The 21260-nt window shown below is 35.1% G+C and overlaps 1 protein-coding gene across 3 annotated transcripts; it reads left to right on the forward strand.

Moving 5' to 3' along the window:
• Positions 1-264: 264 nt before the first annotated feature.
• Positions 265-18162, forward strand: LRIF1 (ligand dependent nuclear receptor interacting factor 1). Of its 3 annotated transcripts, none has more exons than XM_004263173.4 (4): positions 265-913; positions 11703-13212; positions 14472-14744; positions 15563-18162. In XM_004263173.4, exons 1-4 carry the CDS (start codon positions 846-848, stop codon positions 15998-16000), a joined length of 2289 nt encoding a protein of 762 aa, XP_004263221.2. In that variant the 5' UTR covers positions 265-845; the 3' UTR covers positions 16001-18162. The 3 variants fall into 3 exon arrangements, with proteins under 3 accessions (XP_004263221.2, XP_049566174.1, XP_049566177.1); XM_049710217.1 differs by having other exon boundaries at positions 11711-13212; XM_049710220.1 differs by lacking the exon at positions 11703-13212 and having other exon boundaries at positions 272-913.
• The last annotated feature ends 3098 nt before the right edge of the window (positions 18163-21260 follow it).

Here is a 21260-nt window from a genome sequence, read left to right on the forward strand (position 1 = left end):
AGAGAGATTAGGTTAAATCTCGAGGCAAAGCTTCAAGAAAGGAAAAAAACCAAGAAACCCTCAGGAAGTAGCAATAATACAGGCGCTTGCCACAGGCAGGCGTCTAAAATTTTCTCACGCCAGGAGTGCATATGGCTTCAAAAGAGCGCTCCGATGTCTTTTAAAGCACTGGCGGGAGAGGAAACTTACACTAGCGGCGAATACAAAGGCAGAAACTTTGCGATTGACCCCGGAAACATTTTATTTTGCGTAGGTATCTGGAGAATTTTCTTTGGCGATTTGTTACTTGATCCGGAAGAAGAGACAGCAAACATCACCTGCGATTGGATCGCAGAATAAGGGCGGGGCGTTAGCGAGCCATTCACCTTGGCGACCGGATGTGGCGATACCGGAAGCTGCTAGGCTGAGCTTTGCTCTCGCTGGCGGCCTCGGTGGGCGGGGTCGGCCGAGCCCGTCTGGCTTGGTCTTCACCACTGACCCGGCACCGATAGGGGCGGCACCATTAAGGCCACGCCTCCCGCGCTGATTCCCGGTGACTCTGGAGCGATGTCCTAGGCGCTGAGGCGGAGACTGAGGGCTGTTTTCTCAGAGGTTAGGGACGGACCCGCCCCGTCAGCCTCTTCGATTCTTCCGGTTTCTGGTGGCTGCGCCGCCTCCATCCGAAGCCTGAGGATACGCCCTCTCGAGAGCCCGCCGTCGCTCTCCTTTCAGCTTGTAACCTCTCTGAGCTGCTACGGGGCAACTCCATCCCTACATTCTCTCGCTCTGGTTCTCGCCACTTGGAGGACCTCGGCCCCGACACTGCCCCCTTTCCTGGATGTACTGGTCCCTTCCACTCCTCTAAAATGTCCAATAACCTACAGAGGGTCTTCCTGAAACCTACAGAGGAAAAGTCAGGCAACGCCTCGCACTGGTAAGTACCGGTTTCGAATCTCCCTCGACATGGCCGCACCTCGCCCGTCTCTTAGCAGGATGTCGAGTCGGCCGTCGTTTCCTGACGTTCTGCAATTCAGATGCCTTTGATCCCGCTGGGTGAGCACTCCAGGGGAAGTTCGCGGCAGTTTGGCACTTAGAGCCCCTTAGAGCACATCCCTGTCGGAAACGTAAAACCTCTTCAGAGCCTGACGCAGTCAGCCTCTGCCCTGGCTCCGCAGGACTCCAGCGTCTGAAGTTTCATAGGCTGACAGAGTAGATCTCCACGGGAGAGGAAAATCAACATGGCCGGCGCGCCTGTGTGAGCAAAATCTTCTGGAAGATTCTCGCGCACTCGCAGAAAAACACGCAGCAATCCGCGCGGATTAGCAAGTGCAGCTCAGGTGGCGCTGGACCTTCAGGGAAAATAGCTGTAATTTAAGCGAGTTAGTGAGAAGGAAAGGACATATTTTTGTGTAATTGATAAGAGTATATGAATATAGAAACCGAAAAATTGTTCTGGAATAAGGGAATCGATTTTTTTTAAATTTCGAATAATAGCTTTATTTGAAGATAAAAGTGAAGATAGAGAAATTATCATGTAAAGTTAATCCCTTCGAACAGCATATTCGAAGCAGGTGTAATGAGAATGTCGTCTCGAATTGGATGTTTATGTAGAGGAACTACATTTGTCAGGGGGAGATTCTAGTATTTCTTAGACACTTATTTGTAAATTTAGACAATAGTTTATCACTAACTCAGTGGTTTTTTAAAGCTCATATTAATCAAGAAGAAATAAAACTGGAACAAAATTGTTTGCTAAGGTAGAATATTTTAAGTTGTACTCTCCATGGTTTGTGGGTATATAATAAGCGGCGAGAAGAAAGTTAACGAGTCCCTGCAGAAGGAAAATGTGAAGAAGAAGGCATGGAAATGGAGATATAAAAATCATGGAAGAGCATTTATGATTGAAGAAAATCGGGCTCACTAGGTTTAATGCTAGCTTTGCTAGTTACTATTTGTGAGGCCAAGTGACCTGGTTTCCAGTCTGTAAATAAGAGCACCTAGAGGTATTTTAAGGATTAAAAGAATGAATATACTAAAATACTTAGTATAGGAAAAATAGAAAAGCATTATTTAAATGTTAGCTATTATTATTATCGTAAGGATACAACTTTACTTCTGTACAAATTTTAGCCCAGGAAGTAGGTAGTTACAAGTAGCTATAAAACCTAATTGTAATAAACACTTTTAAAAAGTATGCATAATATTCTAAAGAGAAATGGTCACCAAAAGTGTTGAGCTAAAACCATATGGAAGAACTGCCAAGAAAGAACCATTGTATTTCAGATCTTAACAAGAGCCAGCTTTTGTGCATGTATGTTTTTTGTTGGCTTATTTTTGGTGGAAGTTGAAGGGGAAGGCAGAGGTAGTGCCCTGTATAGATATGCAAAAATAGAATTAGTCTTTAATGATTGTTCATTTCTTCTATCTTGTTTTAGTACCTGGATATTTTATAACATCTGATTTACCCTAATTTAACACAATTTGTTTCAGGATTGCATTCTTTTTCAATATCAGAAATTAGACAGAGTAAGAACCTTACTTTTTGTGTATTGTGTAATTTAACTCTGTTATCCAGTTTCTACTTCTTTTGGCTATCTATATTTTTAAAACATTACAAGTTGAATTCTGTTTTAGTTACATTCATCAGTTATCTGGAGTTCATTAACTCATTGGTTTATGCATTATTTTTTATCATTTTTGAATGCATTTATTTCTTCAAATCCTCGATTTTAAATCACATACTTAAGACATTTACAAGATGCTTTTCTGAAACAATTTGACATTTACTTTGGTTATTGATTGCATATTTGATTCTATTCTTTTTTATAAGTAACAATCTGCATGATGTCCAAATATACTTTTGCAAATAGTTGGATTAATGTCATCTCTTTAGTTTATTGGAAGCTTCATTTTCTTATATTTCTTATATTTTCTTATATTTTGATGGTATAAAATCATTTTTTTCATAAGTTTAAAATGACTATATGATTTTATTATTTTCTGTAGGTACTTGAATTTTTCTTGAGTTACTTCTTTCCTGCTGTAAAGTTTTTCAGTAATGTGATACAGAATGTTTATTGTTTAAAAAGTATCTCTTCATCAGTGCATAAAATGTAAAACCCAAATTTAATCTTATAATACAAAGGAAAAATCTGGAAGATATTTGTGACAGTAAACATTAAGTTTATTTAGATTTGGACTTCATATTCAAAGAGCAAAGCAGGAGTCAGAATGGTACAGTAGAGTTACAAAGACCTTGGTAGAGTTACAGAAACAAGGTAGAGTTACAGAGACCTAGGTTCATATGCTGCGTCACCACTTATTATCTGTATCGTTCAAACATTTGGTTAAAAAATGTTCACTGAGTGCCTGCTATGTGACAGACTGTGCTAAATTGAGAGGCTGACTAAAGAGTAGGATATGGGCCATGCCCATGAAAAACCTTAAGTCTGGAGGTGGATATGATGTAATACACTTTTTAATAGTGTTATGTACAGGATGATGCTGTGAGGGCATACAGAAAGGGAATTGTAGGAAAGGTTTCTGGAGTGGCTGAGTTGGGGAATGGAAGTATCAGCTATCCAATTAAAGATGAATGCAGGCTATGCCAGGAAGAGGGAATTGATTAAAAAAAAAAACAGCAGTATGACTTATTACTAGTAATAAGTGGGATAAATAGAGAGCTCTTAAGGGTTTGCTGAAAAGATTAGACTTCATCTGTTGGAGAGCCTTCAGAGGATTTTAAGAAAAGAACTGTCATGGTCAGGTGTCGTTTTAGGTAACTGATGGCAGTGTGGATTTGGGGGTGAGGGGTCAGGCATATAAGGATTCTATTTCAGTTGTCCTTTCAGATATTCAGAGAGCCTGCACTAGCTAATGTAGAGCAAGGGTTGGATTCAGAGAAATATAGAAAGGAAAATAGGCAGACCTTGTCAGTGAACTGGCATGAAGAAAAGTGGATCAATTATGATGCCAATTTTCTGGGTAGATATTGGTAAATTAATTGAGGTGAGGAACACACCAAGAAAGCAATCAGTGAGATATTTGAATCTGAAACTCAGGCAGGGTCAGAGCTGAAAATAGAGAGTGATAGACTGTTGGCTTCTATCTGCCTTTGTTCTTAAATAGGGAGCTAAAATGGGTGTCCTCAGCAGGGGGCTTGGTTTGGTTAGACAGATAATGTTTCATTGTCAGTTCAGTGTGCATTTAGTTTTGTACAGTGTAAGTGTTATTATCTTAGCTTTTGTGATTTGTGTGTGTGTGTGTGTGTGTGTACGTGTACGTGTACGAGAGGCAGAGAGAGAGAAAGACACACATACCATAAGGCTAACTGAAATCTATTTCTCATTAATCTCTCAGTTTATTCATGAATTTTTGGGACCCTGTTATATTAGGGTTATGCTAAAGTAAATACAAGAAAATGCATGGGATTGCCCAAGAAAGCATGTCTCTGAATAAGTTATTTAATATTACTAAATCTTCATTTTCTCAACTATAAAATAGGAATGGCAATACCTACCTTGTTGGACTGTTTATTAGGGTTAGAGTTAATGACAACTGTTTACAATAACATATCTATTATGTATATAATATTATATGGTAAATATTATCATATATATTATTACATTATGTACTTGTGTATGTTATGTATGTACATAATGTTGAATCAGAGAGAGTAAGATGGAAGAAAGTCTCTTAGCAGTTGAAAATTTTGCAAAATTATCTACGAAATGTTCAGTAACCTGCAAAATTTTTATCATTCCATATCTAATCTGTAAATGCTTCACTCAAAATTAGAATAGTCAAAAATGTCAGAAGTTATATAATATTATAAGTATGTTTAATGTATCTTTTATTAAATTTCTCACATTTTCAAAAGATTATCTGATTCATTTACTTGTTCTTGAACACCAATTATATATTTTTGTGGAAGATGATATCTAGCTTATATTGGGAGCTTATTAGAATCCCAACCAGTTATAGCAAACCTTTACAAATGAAGAAAGATTCAAAGAGGTTAAGTAAATTTACCAAAGTCAATCAACTAATAATTGGAAGAGCCAGGATTAGAAGCCCATAATCTTTCTAATGTATTCCTATGTTCTCTTTTAAAGCCTTAAACTGTATTAGTTTTCCAGTGTAGTTTCTCAGTTCACATCCTAGTTGGTTTAAAGTAATTAGCATGTTGATTACTCTTCTTTTTAAGTGACCTAACCAGAGCATGGGATGCAAAGTCCGGTTTTAGTTTTAGTTCTAACCTTAACTAACAGAATATGATCTTTAAGAAAACAGAATCTTTATAGGGTTTTAGTATGTTAAGTGGAAGATCTCTTCTGTAGCTGAAAAATATATATATTGATTGAAGAAGTATGAATTTCACCCTGATTTATCACTTCTTTCCTTAGCATTCTGCATTTCAGTTTAATTTTTAGAACTCATTCCATTTGTTACTAGGAAATCACAGACTTTTTTAAAATCAGAGTTTGTAGGATTCAATTCAGCCAATATTGTCTACAGTGTGCCAGTTGCTCTATTAGGTGTAGAGAATATAGATATGAATAGAATAACCTACCCTTAAGGAATTTATGGTCTCTGGTAGATTGTATGAATCTCTACTGATATACTGACATAGAAGAAACTGTATTTTCCTTCCCTTTTTTGGAGGGGAAATGAAGAAGAGAGGAAAAATCCATGATTAGATTTGAAGAGTTTGTGCAATATAAATGTTTTTATAAAGCGGAAATATAGGGGCCATATAATAAAGTATGTGAATGAAGTATCAGAATTCTGTGTGATTTGTTTAACTAATATGCCAATTAAAATGTGTTTGCCCCATGCAAATAATTAATTATAAAAGCGTGTGTTCTGCTCTGTTGAAGCTTCTAATGTGTTAGCCAGGTGTTACTGACAAATGAAGTACATAAACTAAATGAGACTAAACATTAAAGGTATTGAGACATTTCAATATATTTGAAATATTTGAAAGAGCTGCCTTATTTTTTATATAATTTTTTGAGGGCCTACTGTGCTTGGTATTGGAAGAACAGTTACAAAATAAATGATATAGTCTCTGACCATAATGGGTTTCAAGCTCACTGAGGAAAAAAATACTTTACTAATTTTTTAAAATTAACTAATAGATCAAAGGCTTTATAGAAGGCATTATGTAACTCCTAGCATTAGTGGCACCAATGAGAGTGCTTTAGGGATTCCAACTTGGAAGAAATTAATATGAGTTTGAGTGACTAGCAAATATTTCATGGAGAAGATGGATTGATCCTCAGTTTATAACTATGTTTTAAATTGTTAGAGAAGAAAAAAAAACCTTAAAGAATGCTTAGAGTAAATATTGTACATGAGACAATCCAGAATAGTAGAGACCTTTCTGGTAGGACCAGAGATTTTATGCTGAGATGTTCTAGGTGGTACTATTGTAGAGATTGGTTGGGGCTAGATTGTAGATGATTTTCATGTCAGGCTGAATTGGCAATGATGAATTACTGAAACTTTGAGCAAGGAGGTAACAGGATGAAAACAATGATTTAGTCTGCCAGAGATACATAATGATAATGGCCACAGTCAGAAAAATGAGTTTAAAAGTCAGAGCCAAACACAGGAATGAGATAATGAGGACTAGATACAAGGTGATGCAGGTCTGATCTAGCAAGTAGAAGTGGCAAAGGTGAAGAAAGAGAATATGAGTAAGAGCTGTAAAAAAGAAAAAAAAAGTTTATAGACTTGGTGATTCATTCAGTATACATTTATTGAATGTTTATCCTTTGTAAGCATCTATACAAAGTACTATGGGTGAATTAAAGGTGAATAAAGAGGGTGGTAAAGATAGAGATTACGAGGTGATTTAAGACCTAAGTGACCTGGAAAACAGTAGTGCTGACACATGACTGGATGGTAAGATAGAGTAGTAGTTTTCAGTACAGAGTAATTTTAACTTTAAAGTAATGGTATTAAAAGTGAAAATGTTTGGTCAGACATCACAAATACGGAATTGAGGTCAATATTAGGGGATAGAATAAAAGGATATAACGTGAGAGTCATCATTGCAGAAGAGATAGTTGAAGGTAATAGTTGAAGCTTTGAACTATTACCTTGGTGCACTCTTTAAGGAAGAATGCCTTTTTTAAATTTTATTTTTTTATTGAAGTATGGTTGATTTACAAAGGAAGAATGTGTTAAAGAAGAAACAGGGTCAAGAACTGTACTTTGGGGAGAAGTCATAGTTGGATACTTAAAATGCAGAAAATGAATAAGAAAGGGAACATTAAGAAAGACAAGAAATATTGTACACAATGGAAATCGTAGTAGAAAGAGGTTCAAGATGGAGGGATAATTAGCTACCAGTGCTAATTTCAGCAGAGAGCACCTAGGGAATGAGTATAGAGTAAAGCCAGATTTAACTGTGTGGACATATTTCATAATCTTTGAGAATAAGGTGTCGTAGAATAATGGGAAAGAAAATAGATTGCAGAAGACAGTGGGCTTCAAGACAACTTTTTGGCATATCAGTGACAGAAAGTTGGTAGATGGTCCTAATTATGGTTCATTAACACCATCTACCAACTTTCTGTCACTGAACTTGGCACCCACATCCCAATCTTCTCTCTAATCCTACATAACTTTAGCATCTGTATGGATAACCTCTTTGTCACCTGGTCTTTCAGTACAAAGATCTTTTTCCTCAGTGTTTTCTCCATTCTATCACCAGCTATCCACTTCTGTAGTTCTTGTTATCAGATGAAATTGCTGCATCTACAAAATTCTTGATTTAGGCATCCTGCTTTCCAAACACCAGTTCCTATATTTTAGCTTAGTTGTTTAAGTATTCCCACTCTGACTGTTCTTTATCTGGCCCTCAGTCCATTCCCTTTATTTTCTCCCTATACATTAGCCTTTTATATTCTCATTTCCTTCCCATCTAGTATAGTTTCTGTATTTCATCATTTGGTAATTTTTTTCAGTACCCTAAAATCTTTTGCTCCTCTTTGATTTTTGTTATACCCTTCTGAAGCCACCCCAATCTTGGATGAACTCAGTGATTTACTTTCTCTGCCTATACCTGGTGAAACAGGGAGACTCTCATGAGCACAGGTTGGTATTACTATGAATTCATGATCATTACCTATCTCCCTGGGCCATCAACCCTGCCTGATGACTGATATTTTCTGAGGTCAGCTTATTTTTTCACAAAGACTGTTTCAAATCTTTTTGATTATCCTCAAATCTCTCCCTGTTTTTGCTCTTCTTAGCAATTGATGTTATATCCTTATTTCATAGTGCAAGTAAAAGCCACTAGATCAGAATTACCTCAACCTTCTAACACCAAAGCTTTAAATTTACCTGCAAATGCACCTAACCTCTCTTCCAGTTCCGATGAAAGGATGTACTTCTCCAGCTCTCTTTAAGGTTCAGTCCCTTCAACTGTCTTATGGTCTCAATTTCCTACCTCCTTTTCAAACTTTACATTATTAATTACCCCTCTTTCTCCTTTATTACCAGTCTCTTCCTTTCATTGACTCACATGAGCATTTATGCTCTAGTTCACCTAACATTAAAAAAAAAGAAAAAAAGAAAAGATCTTTTCTTTGACCCCATTTAATTTCCAGCTGCTTTCCAGTTTTTCTCTTCCTCTTACAGTCAAAGTTCATAAAAGAGTTGTCTATCCTTGTTGTCTTCATATTCACTCCTACCAACTTCTTTCCTCACCAAACTGCTCTTTTAAAGCCATCAGTGATCCTCATGCCCTTAATTCCAGTATACATTTTTAACCTGCATCCTACTTGGCCTCTCAGAAACTTTCAATAGAATTGCCCAATTTTTTTGAAACTCTCTCTTCCTTTGGCTTCCATTGCATCAGAATCTCTTGATTTTCTTTCTACCACTCAAAGAAAGTGGGAAGCTGATGAAATGTTTTAAGCTGGGAAGGGCTGGCGTTAGAGTGCTGAGTAATTTTAAAAGGAGATGGTAGACTGAAGAAAAGACCAGTTATGAAGCTACCATAATAGACCAAGCCAGAGATGGACTAGAGTGGGAACAATTGATTTGTAAACGATTGAATAGGTCAAGAGAAATTTAGGAGTTAATATCAACAGGATTTTGTGATAGGTTGAATACAGATGGTAAGAAAGTTGGAATTACTTTTTCAGATTTAGGCATCTAAGATAGTTCGGATGCCACTTACTGAAGGAAGAACACTGGAAAAGACCATGTTGAGTTTTAGGTGCATTTGAGATTCTGAATGGAAATGTCAAGAGGGAATTTGGACATATAAGCCTCAATCTCATAGGAGCTAATATATAACTATTTGAATTGTTGATATATAAATGGTAGTTTAGTTGAAATCATGCATATAAAATAAATCATCTGGGGGAAAGCTTACAGAGTAAGAAGAGAAGAATTTACTCTAAGCTTTGGTGAATTCCAACATTTTAAGGTTGATTCAAGCAGAATGAGTTGGCAAAGAAGACTGAGGAGTCACTACAGGGATAGAAGTATGTCATATCTAGGAAACCTTGGGAAGAAAATGTTTAAAGAAAAGGAGTGAGCATTTTTGTACTCTTCCAAGTACATCATTTATCTCAATAAAAATTGCCTATTTACATGTCCGTGTACCCAGCATTTTAAGTTCTTTTAGGGATTGTGGGTTGAACTAGTTTAGAGGCTAGCAAACATTTTCTGTAAAGGACCAGATAGTAAATGTTTAGGCTTTATAGGCCATGTGATCTTTGCTGCAACTACTTAACTCTGTTGTTGCAGCAGAAAGCAGCCATGTATAATACATAAAAAATGTGTGTGACTGTGTACTAATAAAACTTTATTTATGGATACAGAGTTTTGAAACTCATAATTTTCATATATCACAAAATGTTATTTTTGTGATTTTTTTAAATTAAAATATAAAGACCATTCTTAGCTTGTGTACTATACAAAAACAGGGAGAGGGCCAGACTTGGCCCCAGGCTGTAGCTTACTGAGCTACATAACTGAGTCTGGTGCCTAAACCATAACAGACACTCAGTAAATTTTGGTTTAACAAATTAAGTTCTGATCCAGTTTATATTTGCTTTTTGGGGGATAGGGAGGAGGTGAAGGTGGGTTTTCTTCTTCAACCTGTCAAAGCAAGAATTCATACTTTTCTTTATGTTTATACTTCTTTAGAGATTAACTTTTAATTTATTGAAAGTAAATACAACATTTTGAAGTGCTATCAAAGGGCCAGAAAACTTTTAAATATTTAGAAGTATATAATTATGTTATTTGGGGTTGCAAAAAGGTAAAACTAAATCCAGTGCTTCCTAAGATGCATAGAATTTTTGGCTTTGATTTGTATTAATACCTGAAGCTTTAAAAACACCTATAGGCAGAAAAACACACCTTTACACTACTGAGAATTCTAATTATTATTATTTTTCATTCTTAAATTTTTTTCATTTAATCTTAGCCATGTAAGGCCATATTGGGTCTATAGGACATGGACTCTGTACCCATATTGCTGGAATTTAGTATGAGAGACAATATGTAGACCAGTGGAAAAAATCCATTAATATATGATGACAACTTATGATATGTACCATGAAGGAAACTAACAGATGTAATATTATTACCTGTGAAGGAAGAGCAAGGGTAGTTAAGGTGGCCAGAGAATGTATCTTCTGGGAAGTATCATTTATGTTGAGAGTTGAGTATATGGGTGGGTGAAGAATAAGTAGCATGTGTGACTACCCTGAGTCCCATGAGGGTTTAGTATTTTCCAAGAACTGAAGGATGGTTTCAGGATAACTTGAGGTGTCTGCATTTAAGTAATCTACAAATAATTGATTGTACAAACAGATACAGATTAGTATTGGATTTTTAAAAAAAAATCAGATAATCTGTGCTAAGTAATAGCTGATAACTTTTAATAGAATCAAAATAGGCTAAGTTAAAAAAATTATTGACTTCCAGTGTATTCCACATTCACTGAAAACCATTCAGCTGAAATGATGTTGCTATTATAAATATGGGTTGACTGACAATTGGAACTAATATGAGTAATTGCCATACCAAGAGCTATTTAACACCAAACATCAAACATGCTGGAACAATAAATCAAAGAAGAAACTGGTTCCTACATGAGTAACTCAGTTTAGTCTCCAGAAATGTGGCAAACTAAGGTATCATCTTAAGAGATGCCTTAAGCAAAAGAATGGCTGACAGTAGAACTTGTCATTATCAGTGGGAAGAATATAGAACAGATTGGGTAGGGGGAGAAAAAAGTGAGGGAAATAGAATAAGCATAAATGGAGGTAAAATAAGAATCCTGGTCAATAATAGTAAAGGAGAAGGACTAGAGGAAAGAATTTAAGGAAAAGAAGGAAGGATGCTACTAGTTTAAGAGGAGCATATTCTAGTAGCTGAAATTTTATACAGGGTAAAACTTAGAAAAGTCTACTTTTAGGAATAAATGCTAATATCTTATACCCATTGCCTAATCATGTGAGGAGATCTATATCAAAGCTGACCATACCTTTGATTATCTCTTCTACTTCTTCAAACTCTTTCTTTTGCAGTATTTCACTTTGAAAACTCAAAGTGACAAATTACATACTTACGTTATTATATTTTATAAATTTTTATTTTTAAAACATAGTGTTTGCAAATACTTGTTTTTAAATAAAATGTATATACCATGTAGTATGTTGTATTTATTTACTCGATGTTCTTTTAAGTGTTTCAGGCTGCATGTACCAAGTAGTTCAGACGATTGGCTCGGATGGAAAAAATCTTCTGCAATTACTTCCAATTCCTAATTCCTCTGGAAATCTTATACCACTAGTTCAATCTACAGTCATGTCTGATGCTTTGAAAGGGAATACAGGAAATCCAGTTCAAGTTACTTTTCAGACTCAGATTTCCAGCTCCTCCACAAGTGCATCAGTTCAATTGCCCATTTTTCAGCCAGCCAGTTCTTCAAACTATTTTCTTACAAGAACAGTAGACACAGCAGAAAAAGTTAGAGTTACTTCTGTGGGAACTGAAAATTTTACCTCATCAGTTTCTAAAGTTCAGAGGCATGGTGTGAAAATTGATGGACTCACCATGCAAACGTTTGCTGTTTCTCCCTCCTCAACACAAAATGATTCATCTTATATTTTAGTAAATACCCAGAGTCTTCCAATGACTGTGAAGTCTCCGGTTTTGCCTTCTGGGCATCATTTACAGATTCCAGCCCATGCTGAAGTGAAATCTGTACCAGCGTCTTCATTGCCTCCTTCAGTTCAGCAAAAGATACTTGCAACTGCAACCACAAGTACCTCAGGAACAGTTGAGGCCTCCCAAATACCAACTGTTATTTATGTATCTCCTGTAAATACAGTGAAAAATGTAGTTACCAAGAACTTTCAAAACATTTACCCAAAACCTGTTACAGAAATAGCAAAGCCAATGATACTAAACACCACACAGATTCCAATGAATGTTGCTAAAGAGACACAATTAAAAGGTGGTCAGCATTCTCAAGCTGCTCCAGTGAAATGGATTTTTCAAGAGAATCTACAGCCTTGCACTCCATCTCTTGTTCCTGTTAAATCTTCAAATAATGTGGCTTCAAAGATTTTAAAAACTTTTGTAGATAGGAAAAGTTTGGGAGATAATACTGTAAATTTGCCACCATTGAGTACCATCAGTCCTAGTGGGACACAATCCAAAAGTATGCCTATTAAAGATAATGCTTTGGTTATGTTTAATGGGAAAGTCTATCTATTGGCTAAAAAGGGGACAGATGTTTTGCCATCACAAATTGACCAAGAGAATTCTGTTTCTCCTGATATTCCACCAAGAAAAGATACATCACAGATAGTAAGTTCAAGTCCAGTCACAGAAATATCCAGAGAGGTTGTAAGTATTGTTTTGGCTAAAAGTAAATCTTCCCAGATGGAGACAAAATCACTTTCAAATACCCAGCTTGCTTCCATGGCCAATCTAAGGGCAGAGAAGAATAAGAAAGTGGAGAAACCATCTCTTTCTACCCCAAACCCACATAGTATGAACCAATCCATTAACTACTTAAAGCACAGTAAGACTTTATTCTCAAAGCCAGACTTTCCAGATGGATTTAGTACAGGACAAAATTCCCCCAGAAAAGGAAATATCATCCACAGCATAGAGAAAATAAGTTCCTCTGTTGATGCAACAACTGTTACTTCACAACAGTGTGTTTTCAGAGACCAAGAACCAAAGGTAATTTTCCCATGTTAGGGTGTTCTTTTTATCTATGTATATAGAAAATTTTTCTTTCTTAATTCTCAAAGTTAGTTATCTATGATACTTCTCTTTCCCTCCTCTCCCATCCTCCTCTTCATCACACACATACCATACGCACATGAATGCTTAATTAAGTCAAAGCTTTCATCTGAAGGAAATGTTTGAGGAGTGTAATAGAGAGAGCTGAAGCAGTATTTTTCTCTAGAATCATTTGGCATGCCAAGTCTTCAAAGCAAAATTAAACAAACAAATCACAGAGCAACAAGATTTAGAAGAGTTGGAGAAGGATAATGTGAATTCAAAGCTTAGTAAAATTTTGTGTGTGTGTGTGTGTGTGTATATATATATATACATATATATATATATATACAAACACACATACTTATCTTTGTACACATAAATACATATACATGCATACATATATACTTAAGAGCTTACTTTTAGTATATGAAGAGATTAATATTATGCACAGAGCAGTGCTGGGATTTGTTTGTTTGTTTTGTGGTGGTAGGGAGATATCTGGCAACTTTTTTAGGTAGACGGTAGAAGGGGCAGGACATGGCTAATTAATACCTTTCAGTCATTTGTGGAAAAAGAATTTATCAACATCTTGATTGGGTTGTTTGGTTGTTTTTTGTGTTTTTAGTATACAAGTCTCCTGTTCCTCTTTTTAGTCCTTCTTTCTGAATCATTCAATTACTCAACATATCCACATAGTTATCCTTCTGTTCTACTTAAGATATGTGTATGTGTAATCACTAAATATTTGTACCCACATTTTCCTTCTTAGAGGTCTACTTAATAATGTTCAGTATTTCTCCCCTTCAGTACAGAATTCAATGAACTCCAGAGATGTAAGGAGGTAAATTCTGATTAAGTACAAATTGATTAAAGCTATAAGAGTTTTCCAAAAGATGACAATTTCCAACATGATGTTATATTGATTATTTTTAACTTGTCATTAGTCTGTATTCTCATTTCATTTGTTTGAGAATTAACTACCTGTTACTTTCCTAGTACAAGAAAGTAAAATTTTAGGAGAACATTTTGGTTTTGCTCAGTTAAGTTCAGCTTTTCAAGTGTGGGTGGTAAGGCAAGAGTAATACAATCCAATCATTTAGGACTTTAAAGCATAGCATTTTAAGTAAGATGAGGTAATCACTTAGTTGCTAGTCTGATAAAATAGCTTAAGTAATTGGCAGTATTGTTTGTGTGTTTTCTTTTCCTATTTCCAGATCCAGAATGAGATGGCATCAACATTAGAAAAAGTTACTCAAGAAAGAAATGACAAGAACAATTCCCAAGGAAGAAGCAATAAGGCATCATATCTGAACAATGATGCTGAACTTAGAAAGATATTTGGTCTCACTAAAGATTTGAGCGTGTGCCTTACTCGGATTCCTCACCATTTGGGCTCTGGAGGAGGTTTTGATTCCTTTAGCTGTTTGGTGAAAAGTGATACTTACAAAGAGACAGAGTTTATAGTGAAGGAGGAAGGGAGAAAACAGGTAATAGATTTTAAAGTGTCCTTTGTAGGTACTCCAAAGATATATGAATGTATTAATTTTCTTGATTTTTTTTAGTCTTGTGCATTAATATGAATGATAGTTGTTACCAAATTTGCATGTATATGTATTATACTAAAACAATGTTAAGAAGAACCATATATGCACAGGTAAAAATGCATCCCCAGTTAATTAAAAATGTTGCTTTAGGGAATTCCCTACCAATCTAGTGGTTAGGACTCCGAGCTCTCACTGCTGAGGGTCCCAGTTCAATTCCTGGTCAGGGAACTAAGATCCCGCAAGCCACAAGGCATGGCCAAAAAAAATAAAAAAGGAAAAGAAAAGAAAAGAAATGACAGAAATGCAGGGAAAATATAAGCATGCAGATACTCACTGAAGTATTACTTTAATTTAAACATCTTAAGAAATCTACACAATAATGATGAAAATAAAATCCCGATAACTTTGCTTACTGTCATTCTACTTATAAATATTTCATTATTGTATAATATCCTGAACTTCAGATCTGAAACCGGTCAACCTTTCCCAGTGATAATCTTCCCTATGTGCCTACTCTGCAGAGGAGAAAATAAATAAATAAATTCTATTTCTTATGCTCTTCACATATGGTTGTTAGGTTTTCATAGTAGATCAATATAGCTTCTAATATTTGACTTAAGCAGGAATATGTGAATTATATTTTGTTGAGTTGAATTTAATGGCTAAATATTTGTATCTGCAAACTTTGTTAAATTCGAGAGCACACTATTCAGCAATAATATTTTGTTTTTCTTTTGGAATCTTACTCAACATTGCAACAGGGTTTTGGTAAGAAAAGAAAAGCAAAAACCAATAAGAAGATGGATCACACAAAGAAGAGAAGAACTGAGAGTGTTTATAACACAACTGTAAATGGAGGAACTAATGTCACCAGTTCCCAACTCGTTAGCAGTATTTTACCAACTTCAAATGTATCACACCATAACATTCTCAGAGGCTGCAACAAAACCAGGGAAGAAAAGAGATCTGAGGTAGAACACTCTACCCATGGGAATGAAGAGAAATGCACACTGAGTTCAAATACAGCTTTTGAGCAAAGCCATTCCTTCAATAAAAACTATACTGAAGATATTTTCCCCATGACACCACCAGAGTTAGAAGAAACCATTAGAGATGAAAAAATAAGAAGACTTAAGCAGGTGCTGAGAGAAAAAGAAGCAGCTCTTGAAGAAATGCGTATGAAGATGAGCCAAAAATAATGAAATGTTGCTATACGTAAAGACCAGTGAAATAGCTGTGTTTTTTCATATACTTTTGCATTAAGTTAATTATAGATGCATTCTGATAGTGTCTTTGAATATTAAACTTGTCTTTTCATCAGTTGATTATCAAATTTTATTTAAGGAATACAGAAAAGGTTGATTATATGACTTTTGTGAATAATCTCATGGGGTATCTGAATCTTTGTCTAGATACCTCTTTTTGGAAGGAAAAGTTTTCTATTTTTCTATTACTTTAACTTGAATTCCCCAAGTTTGAATATTTGTTATTGTTTGTACATTTAGCTAAATTGCTCAGATGTTATTCCAACAATAGGTAATTATTGTGTACTTTTTAAATTATACAATCCAACAGAGGAAATCAGCTCTAAACTTAGCTTTTCCAATGGGCTTGTATATCTATATGTCTCTTTACCCGTAAATGATACATTCTCACCATTGTTGTAAGATTTTTTTTAATTTCATGAAAGAAAATGTATTATAGCAGCATTATTTAAAAATTCAAACATTTCTCAAGAGTGAGGGACGTTTGTTTTATAACCTTTACAAAGTAGTTTCATATAATACAAAATGGGTTTTAGAATTCAGGCTATATAGTGTATTGTTTGCTTAAAGTGATATGTTATTATTCCTAGGCAAATGCTTCCTTTTTTTGTGTGTGGGGGGGGAATTTGTACATATGTGACTTGGATTGTGTGAAAAGTAAATATGAACATGGCCACATTTAATACTTTTTAAAGTGGTAAAGTGTAGTTTTTCATAATAGAGGCAGACATTTTCCTATCTGGTTATCTTTGATTTAGCGAGTTGGAGAATGGTGTAGAGATGGGGATTAACGGGGAGGAAAGGGTTATTTTTTTAAAAAAATGATTAACAAATTCCTGGAAGTAGTGTCGGTCAAATAAAACCTGGACATTGGCAACAAAAGAGAAAACAATAAGTCAGAAAATACTGAGAAGGAGTAGAACAAATGCAAACTGAGCATCAGCTAGATTCTCTTGCCTTTTTGGGTTTTTGTAACAGCTTTATTAAGATAATTTGTATATCATAAAGTTCACCCTTTTGAAGTGTACAACTCAGTGGTGGTTATATTCACAGAGTTGTGCAACCATCAACATGATCTAATTAGAACATTTTCATTACCTCCAAAACTCATACCCATTAGCAGTCACTCCCCAGACCCTCCTTCCCCCAGCCGTTGGCAACCACCAACACTTTCTGTCTCTATAAATTTGCCTGTTTGGGATATTCATATGCATGGAATGAATCATTCAATATATGTCCCTTTGTGACTGGTTTCTTTCACTTAGCTTAATGTTTTCAAGTTTCATCTGTGTTGTGGCATGTATTAGTATGTAATTCTTTAATTGCTGAGTAATATTCCACTGTATGGATATAACACACTTTATCATTCATTTGTCTATGGACATTTTGGTTGTGTACACATTTGGCTACTAGGATGTTATGTTGCTGTGTTGCTCTGAACATTTGGGTACATGTTTTGGTGTGGACATAATGTTTTCAAGTCTCTTGGGTATATACCTAGGAGTGTAATTGCTGGTCATACCCTAACTCATTGAGGAACTGCCAAACTATTCCAGGCAGATTTTTCTCCCCCTACTCCACCAAAATGGATCTTGTTAAGGACACCAGTGACTTCCATGTTGCTAGATGCAGTGGTCAATTGTCAGTCTTAATTTATCTATCAGTGGGAATATAATTTCATGAATTATTACCTCCTTTGAAAAAATTTTAAACATTTTATAAAAGAACCAGTACATGTCCATTGTGGGAAAATTGAAAATACAAACTAAAATATTAAAAATTCACTTTCCCATCAAGCTAAAACATTAAATTTGGGGGCTAGGAGATACATAGTTAAAGGCTATCAGTAAATAGATATTATTTGAAGTCATAGGTCTGGAAAACTTCTCTTAGGGAAACAGTATAAACAGAGAAGTTAAAATGGTGGGCTCATGTCAGACTACATTTAAAGGTTGGAAAAAGGGCAATCTCAAATGAATTTTGAGGATTGGAAGATTATTGAATGAATTGTATTTACAAATCCTTGAATAGTGCTTGACACATAGCAATGTATCAATGTTTGTTAAATAAAATAAATTCAACTAAAATCATCCTAATAGACATGTTGCATCCATTTCATTTCATTTCATTTTCTTACCTTCTCCTTTTGATGTTTTCTGCTTCTTTTACTATTAAGGCTTTGCTGCTCATGGAATCATCAAGCACCACATTTCTTCTGATAATAAATTCCATGGTATGGAAATGTGGCTTGAATTCTTTATAGCAAAATTCTCAAAATTTGTTTATACTGATGGTCTCAAACTCCTACTTCTCACTCTGAAATTCTCTCAAATTAGGGTTTTGTCTTGACCACTCCACTAAACCTGTTTTTCTCAAGGTGTTCAACAATCAACATATTGCTAAATCTAATGGTCAGTTCTTAGTCTTTATCTTATTTGACCTGTCAGTAGCATTTGACACTTTTTATAAGTCATTGAAATTTGTTCTTCACTTTGCTACCAAGACACCATATTCTTGATTTCCTACTACCTTATTGGTTGCTCCTTAGTCCCTGGTTGATTCCTTCCCTTCTCCATGATCCATAATATTGGAGTTACATACAGCTCAGTCCTTGTATGTCTTTTATTTTATACCTATATTCAGTCATGATAGTCTCACCTAGTTCTCATGGATCAAATTACCATCCATATTCAGGAACTTTCTTCTGAACTTCAACATCGTGTATCCAACCACCTTCTTGACATTTCTATTTAGAAGTCCAGTGGGCATCTCAAAATTAACACAGGCCAAACCTACGTTCTAATTATCCACACCCACAATTTGCCTCAACCAAGATCTTCTTTATCTCAGTTAATGAAAAATTCAGGCTTCCACTTGTTCAAGTGTACACACTTGGAGTAAACCTTGATTTTTCTTTTTCTCATGCCCTAGTCTGTTAGGAAATTTTCTCCATTTACCTGGAATCTGATCATTATTTACCACCTCTACTGTGACAACCTTGCATTATCTCTCATTTGGATTATTGAAAGCACCAACTGTCTCCCTGCTTCCATCAGTGTCCTCCTACAACCTTTATTTATCACGATAGCCAAGTAATTTTGTTAAATGTATAAGTAATGAGGGGGAAAGGAAAAAAAAACAATAGAAAAATGGGAAAACTATATGAACAATTTATGATAAAATATATAATAGTGACCTTCAAACATGAAAAATATTCAAATTCACTGGAAATTGGGTAAATGCAAATTAACACCACTCAGCATTTTTCATTAGAATGGAAAATATTTATGAAGGTGGAAACATTATTTTGGCAAGACTGTGAAGAAATAGACTTGTTTATATGTTGCTGATGGCAATACAAATTGGTACGATTTTTCTGGAGGGAAATTTCATGGTGTCTAACAAAATTACATATGTATTTACCTTTCAACCAATGGGGCCAGCAATTCTGTTTCTAAGAATCTATCCTGAAGATATACCTCCAACAATATTAAAATATATATACAGAAATATATTAATTACAATATTGTTTTTAATTACAAAGTATTGGAAACAACCTAAATACCCATTCATAGGAAAGTGGTTGAAAAAACCATGATATGTATACACAGTGGAATGAGGAAGAGCTTTATGAACTGATATGAAGTGATTTCTAAGACATACTATAAAATGAGAAATAGCAAAGCACAAAAGAGTATAGCATGCTACCCTTCATATAAGAAAGAAGAGCTATAAGAAAATACACAAACATCTGTTTATTTGTACAAAAAAAAATACAGGAAGGATAAACCAAAAGCTAACAAGACTGATACCTAAAGGAAAGGGATAGAAAGAAGAGGGGAAAATGGCAATAGGTTAGCAAGGATGAAGTAGAGTAACATTTCTCTGATTATATCTTTTTGTAGAACTCTTAGAATGAGTAATGTCTTGCATACTCTTCACATACCCTAAATAAGCAAATGATTAAAACCAAGCAGGAAATGATGACAACACAAACTGGAATACAAATACTAACAAATGAAAGTAAATATATTGTGAAAGAATAACATGACCATACTTAAGGGGATGGAAAAGAAACAACTAACCTAAGTAACTTAGAAGCAGTATCTTCAGTGAGCACAAAGCTAAAGACTTAAGCACTGTAATCTAGTTAGTAAATGTTTTTCTCACAGGAATATGAGTTAGCAATCCTGAAACTACATTTGTGTGTATACTAGAATTGAAAAGTAAGTACATATATTGTAGATAGTGAAAGCCAGGCTTCTTACAATTGGAGAAAGACATAAGGAAAGGAAGAAGGCTAAAATAAACCCTGTGGTATTGGATTACAATAAGAGGCATCAGTATAAATTCATGGTTTTTGATATATATTCAGACAGATAAAGAAATATATATATATGTGGGGGTTAGTATACATTCATATATTTCCTAACTAACTCATTCAATGAGAAGGCCTAGAGGCAGTGACACTCCAGAACAATGAGCACACTTAGCACCAGATCTTGGTTTCTAAACACGATTCTCTAACATAAGGAACCAGGGTTTCTTAGATAATTTGATTTCAGGGCAGGCTGGAGCAAAGAAAACACAAGGTGAACCTAAAACATTTTGTGAGGTCAGAAGATAAGGAAATTCTCCCCCAAAAGTTGGAGGCTTATCAAAAACAGAGGAGCTAATCTGAAGGAGCATCTTATGGCCAAAACTGGAATAATGTGAATAATAAAAACAGTGTTTGAGTTTAACCCCTAGAATAATATATACCCAGTGAGTCTATGCAAATATAAAAATCAAATGCATAAATGAAGGAGAAGGGACAGCTTTTCCTCACAATTGAATATCAGTTAATAAATGTAGATGGAAAGGGGAAATAGAGAATCATCATTGTAAGTGCCCTAGTAATACCTGTTGCAGACAAGATTCACCAATGGATGCTAAAATGAGGGAGCAAAAGTTTGAGAAGAAACAGGATTTGCAGTCTCAAAGCATCTCCCCAAAGATACTTATTAACTATGAAGGGAAATAAAGTAACTTTATAGGGGAGAAGCCTAGCAGACACCAACCTATCCAAATGATCAAGATAAATATCACCAGTAATAAGACATATCAATATCATGAATCCCTTGATATGATGCATAAAGATATTTTTGTAGGTGGTAGTCTTTCCAAAAATACAAAACCTGTTATAGACTGAATG

Source organism: Orcinus orca, chromosome 1 (genome assembly GCF_937001465.1).
Source record: "Orcinus orca chromosome 1, mOrcOrc1.1, whole genome shotgun sequence".
Lineage (NCBI taxonomy): Eukaryota > Metazoa > Chordata > Mammalia > Artiodactyla > Delphinidae > Orcinus > Orcinus orca.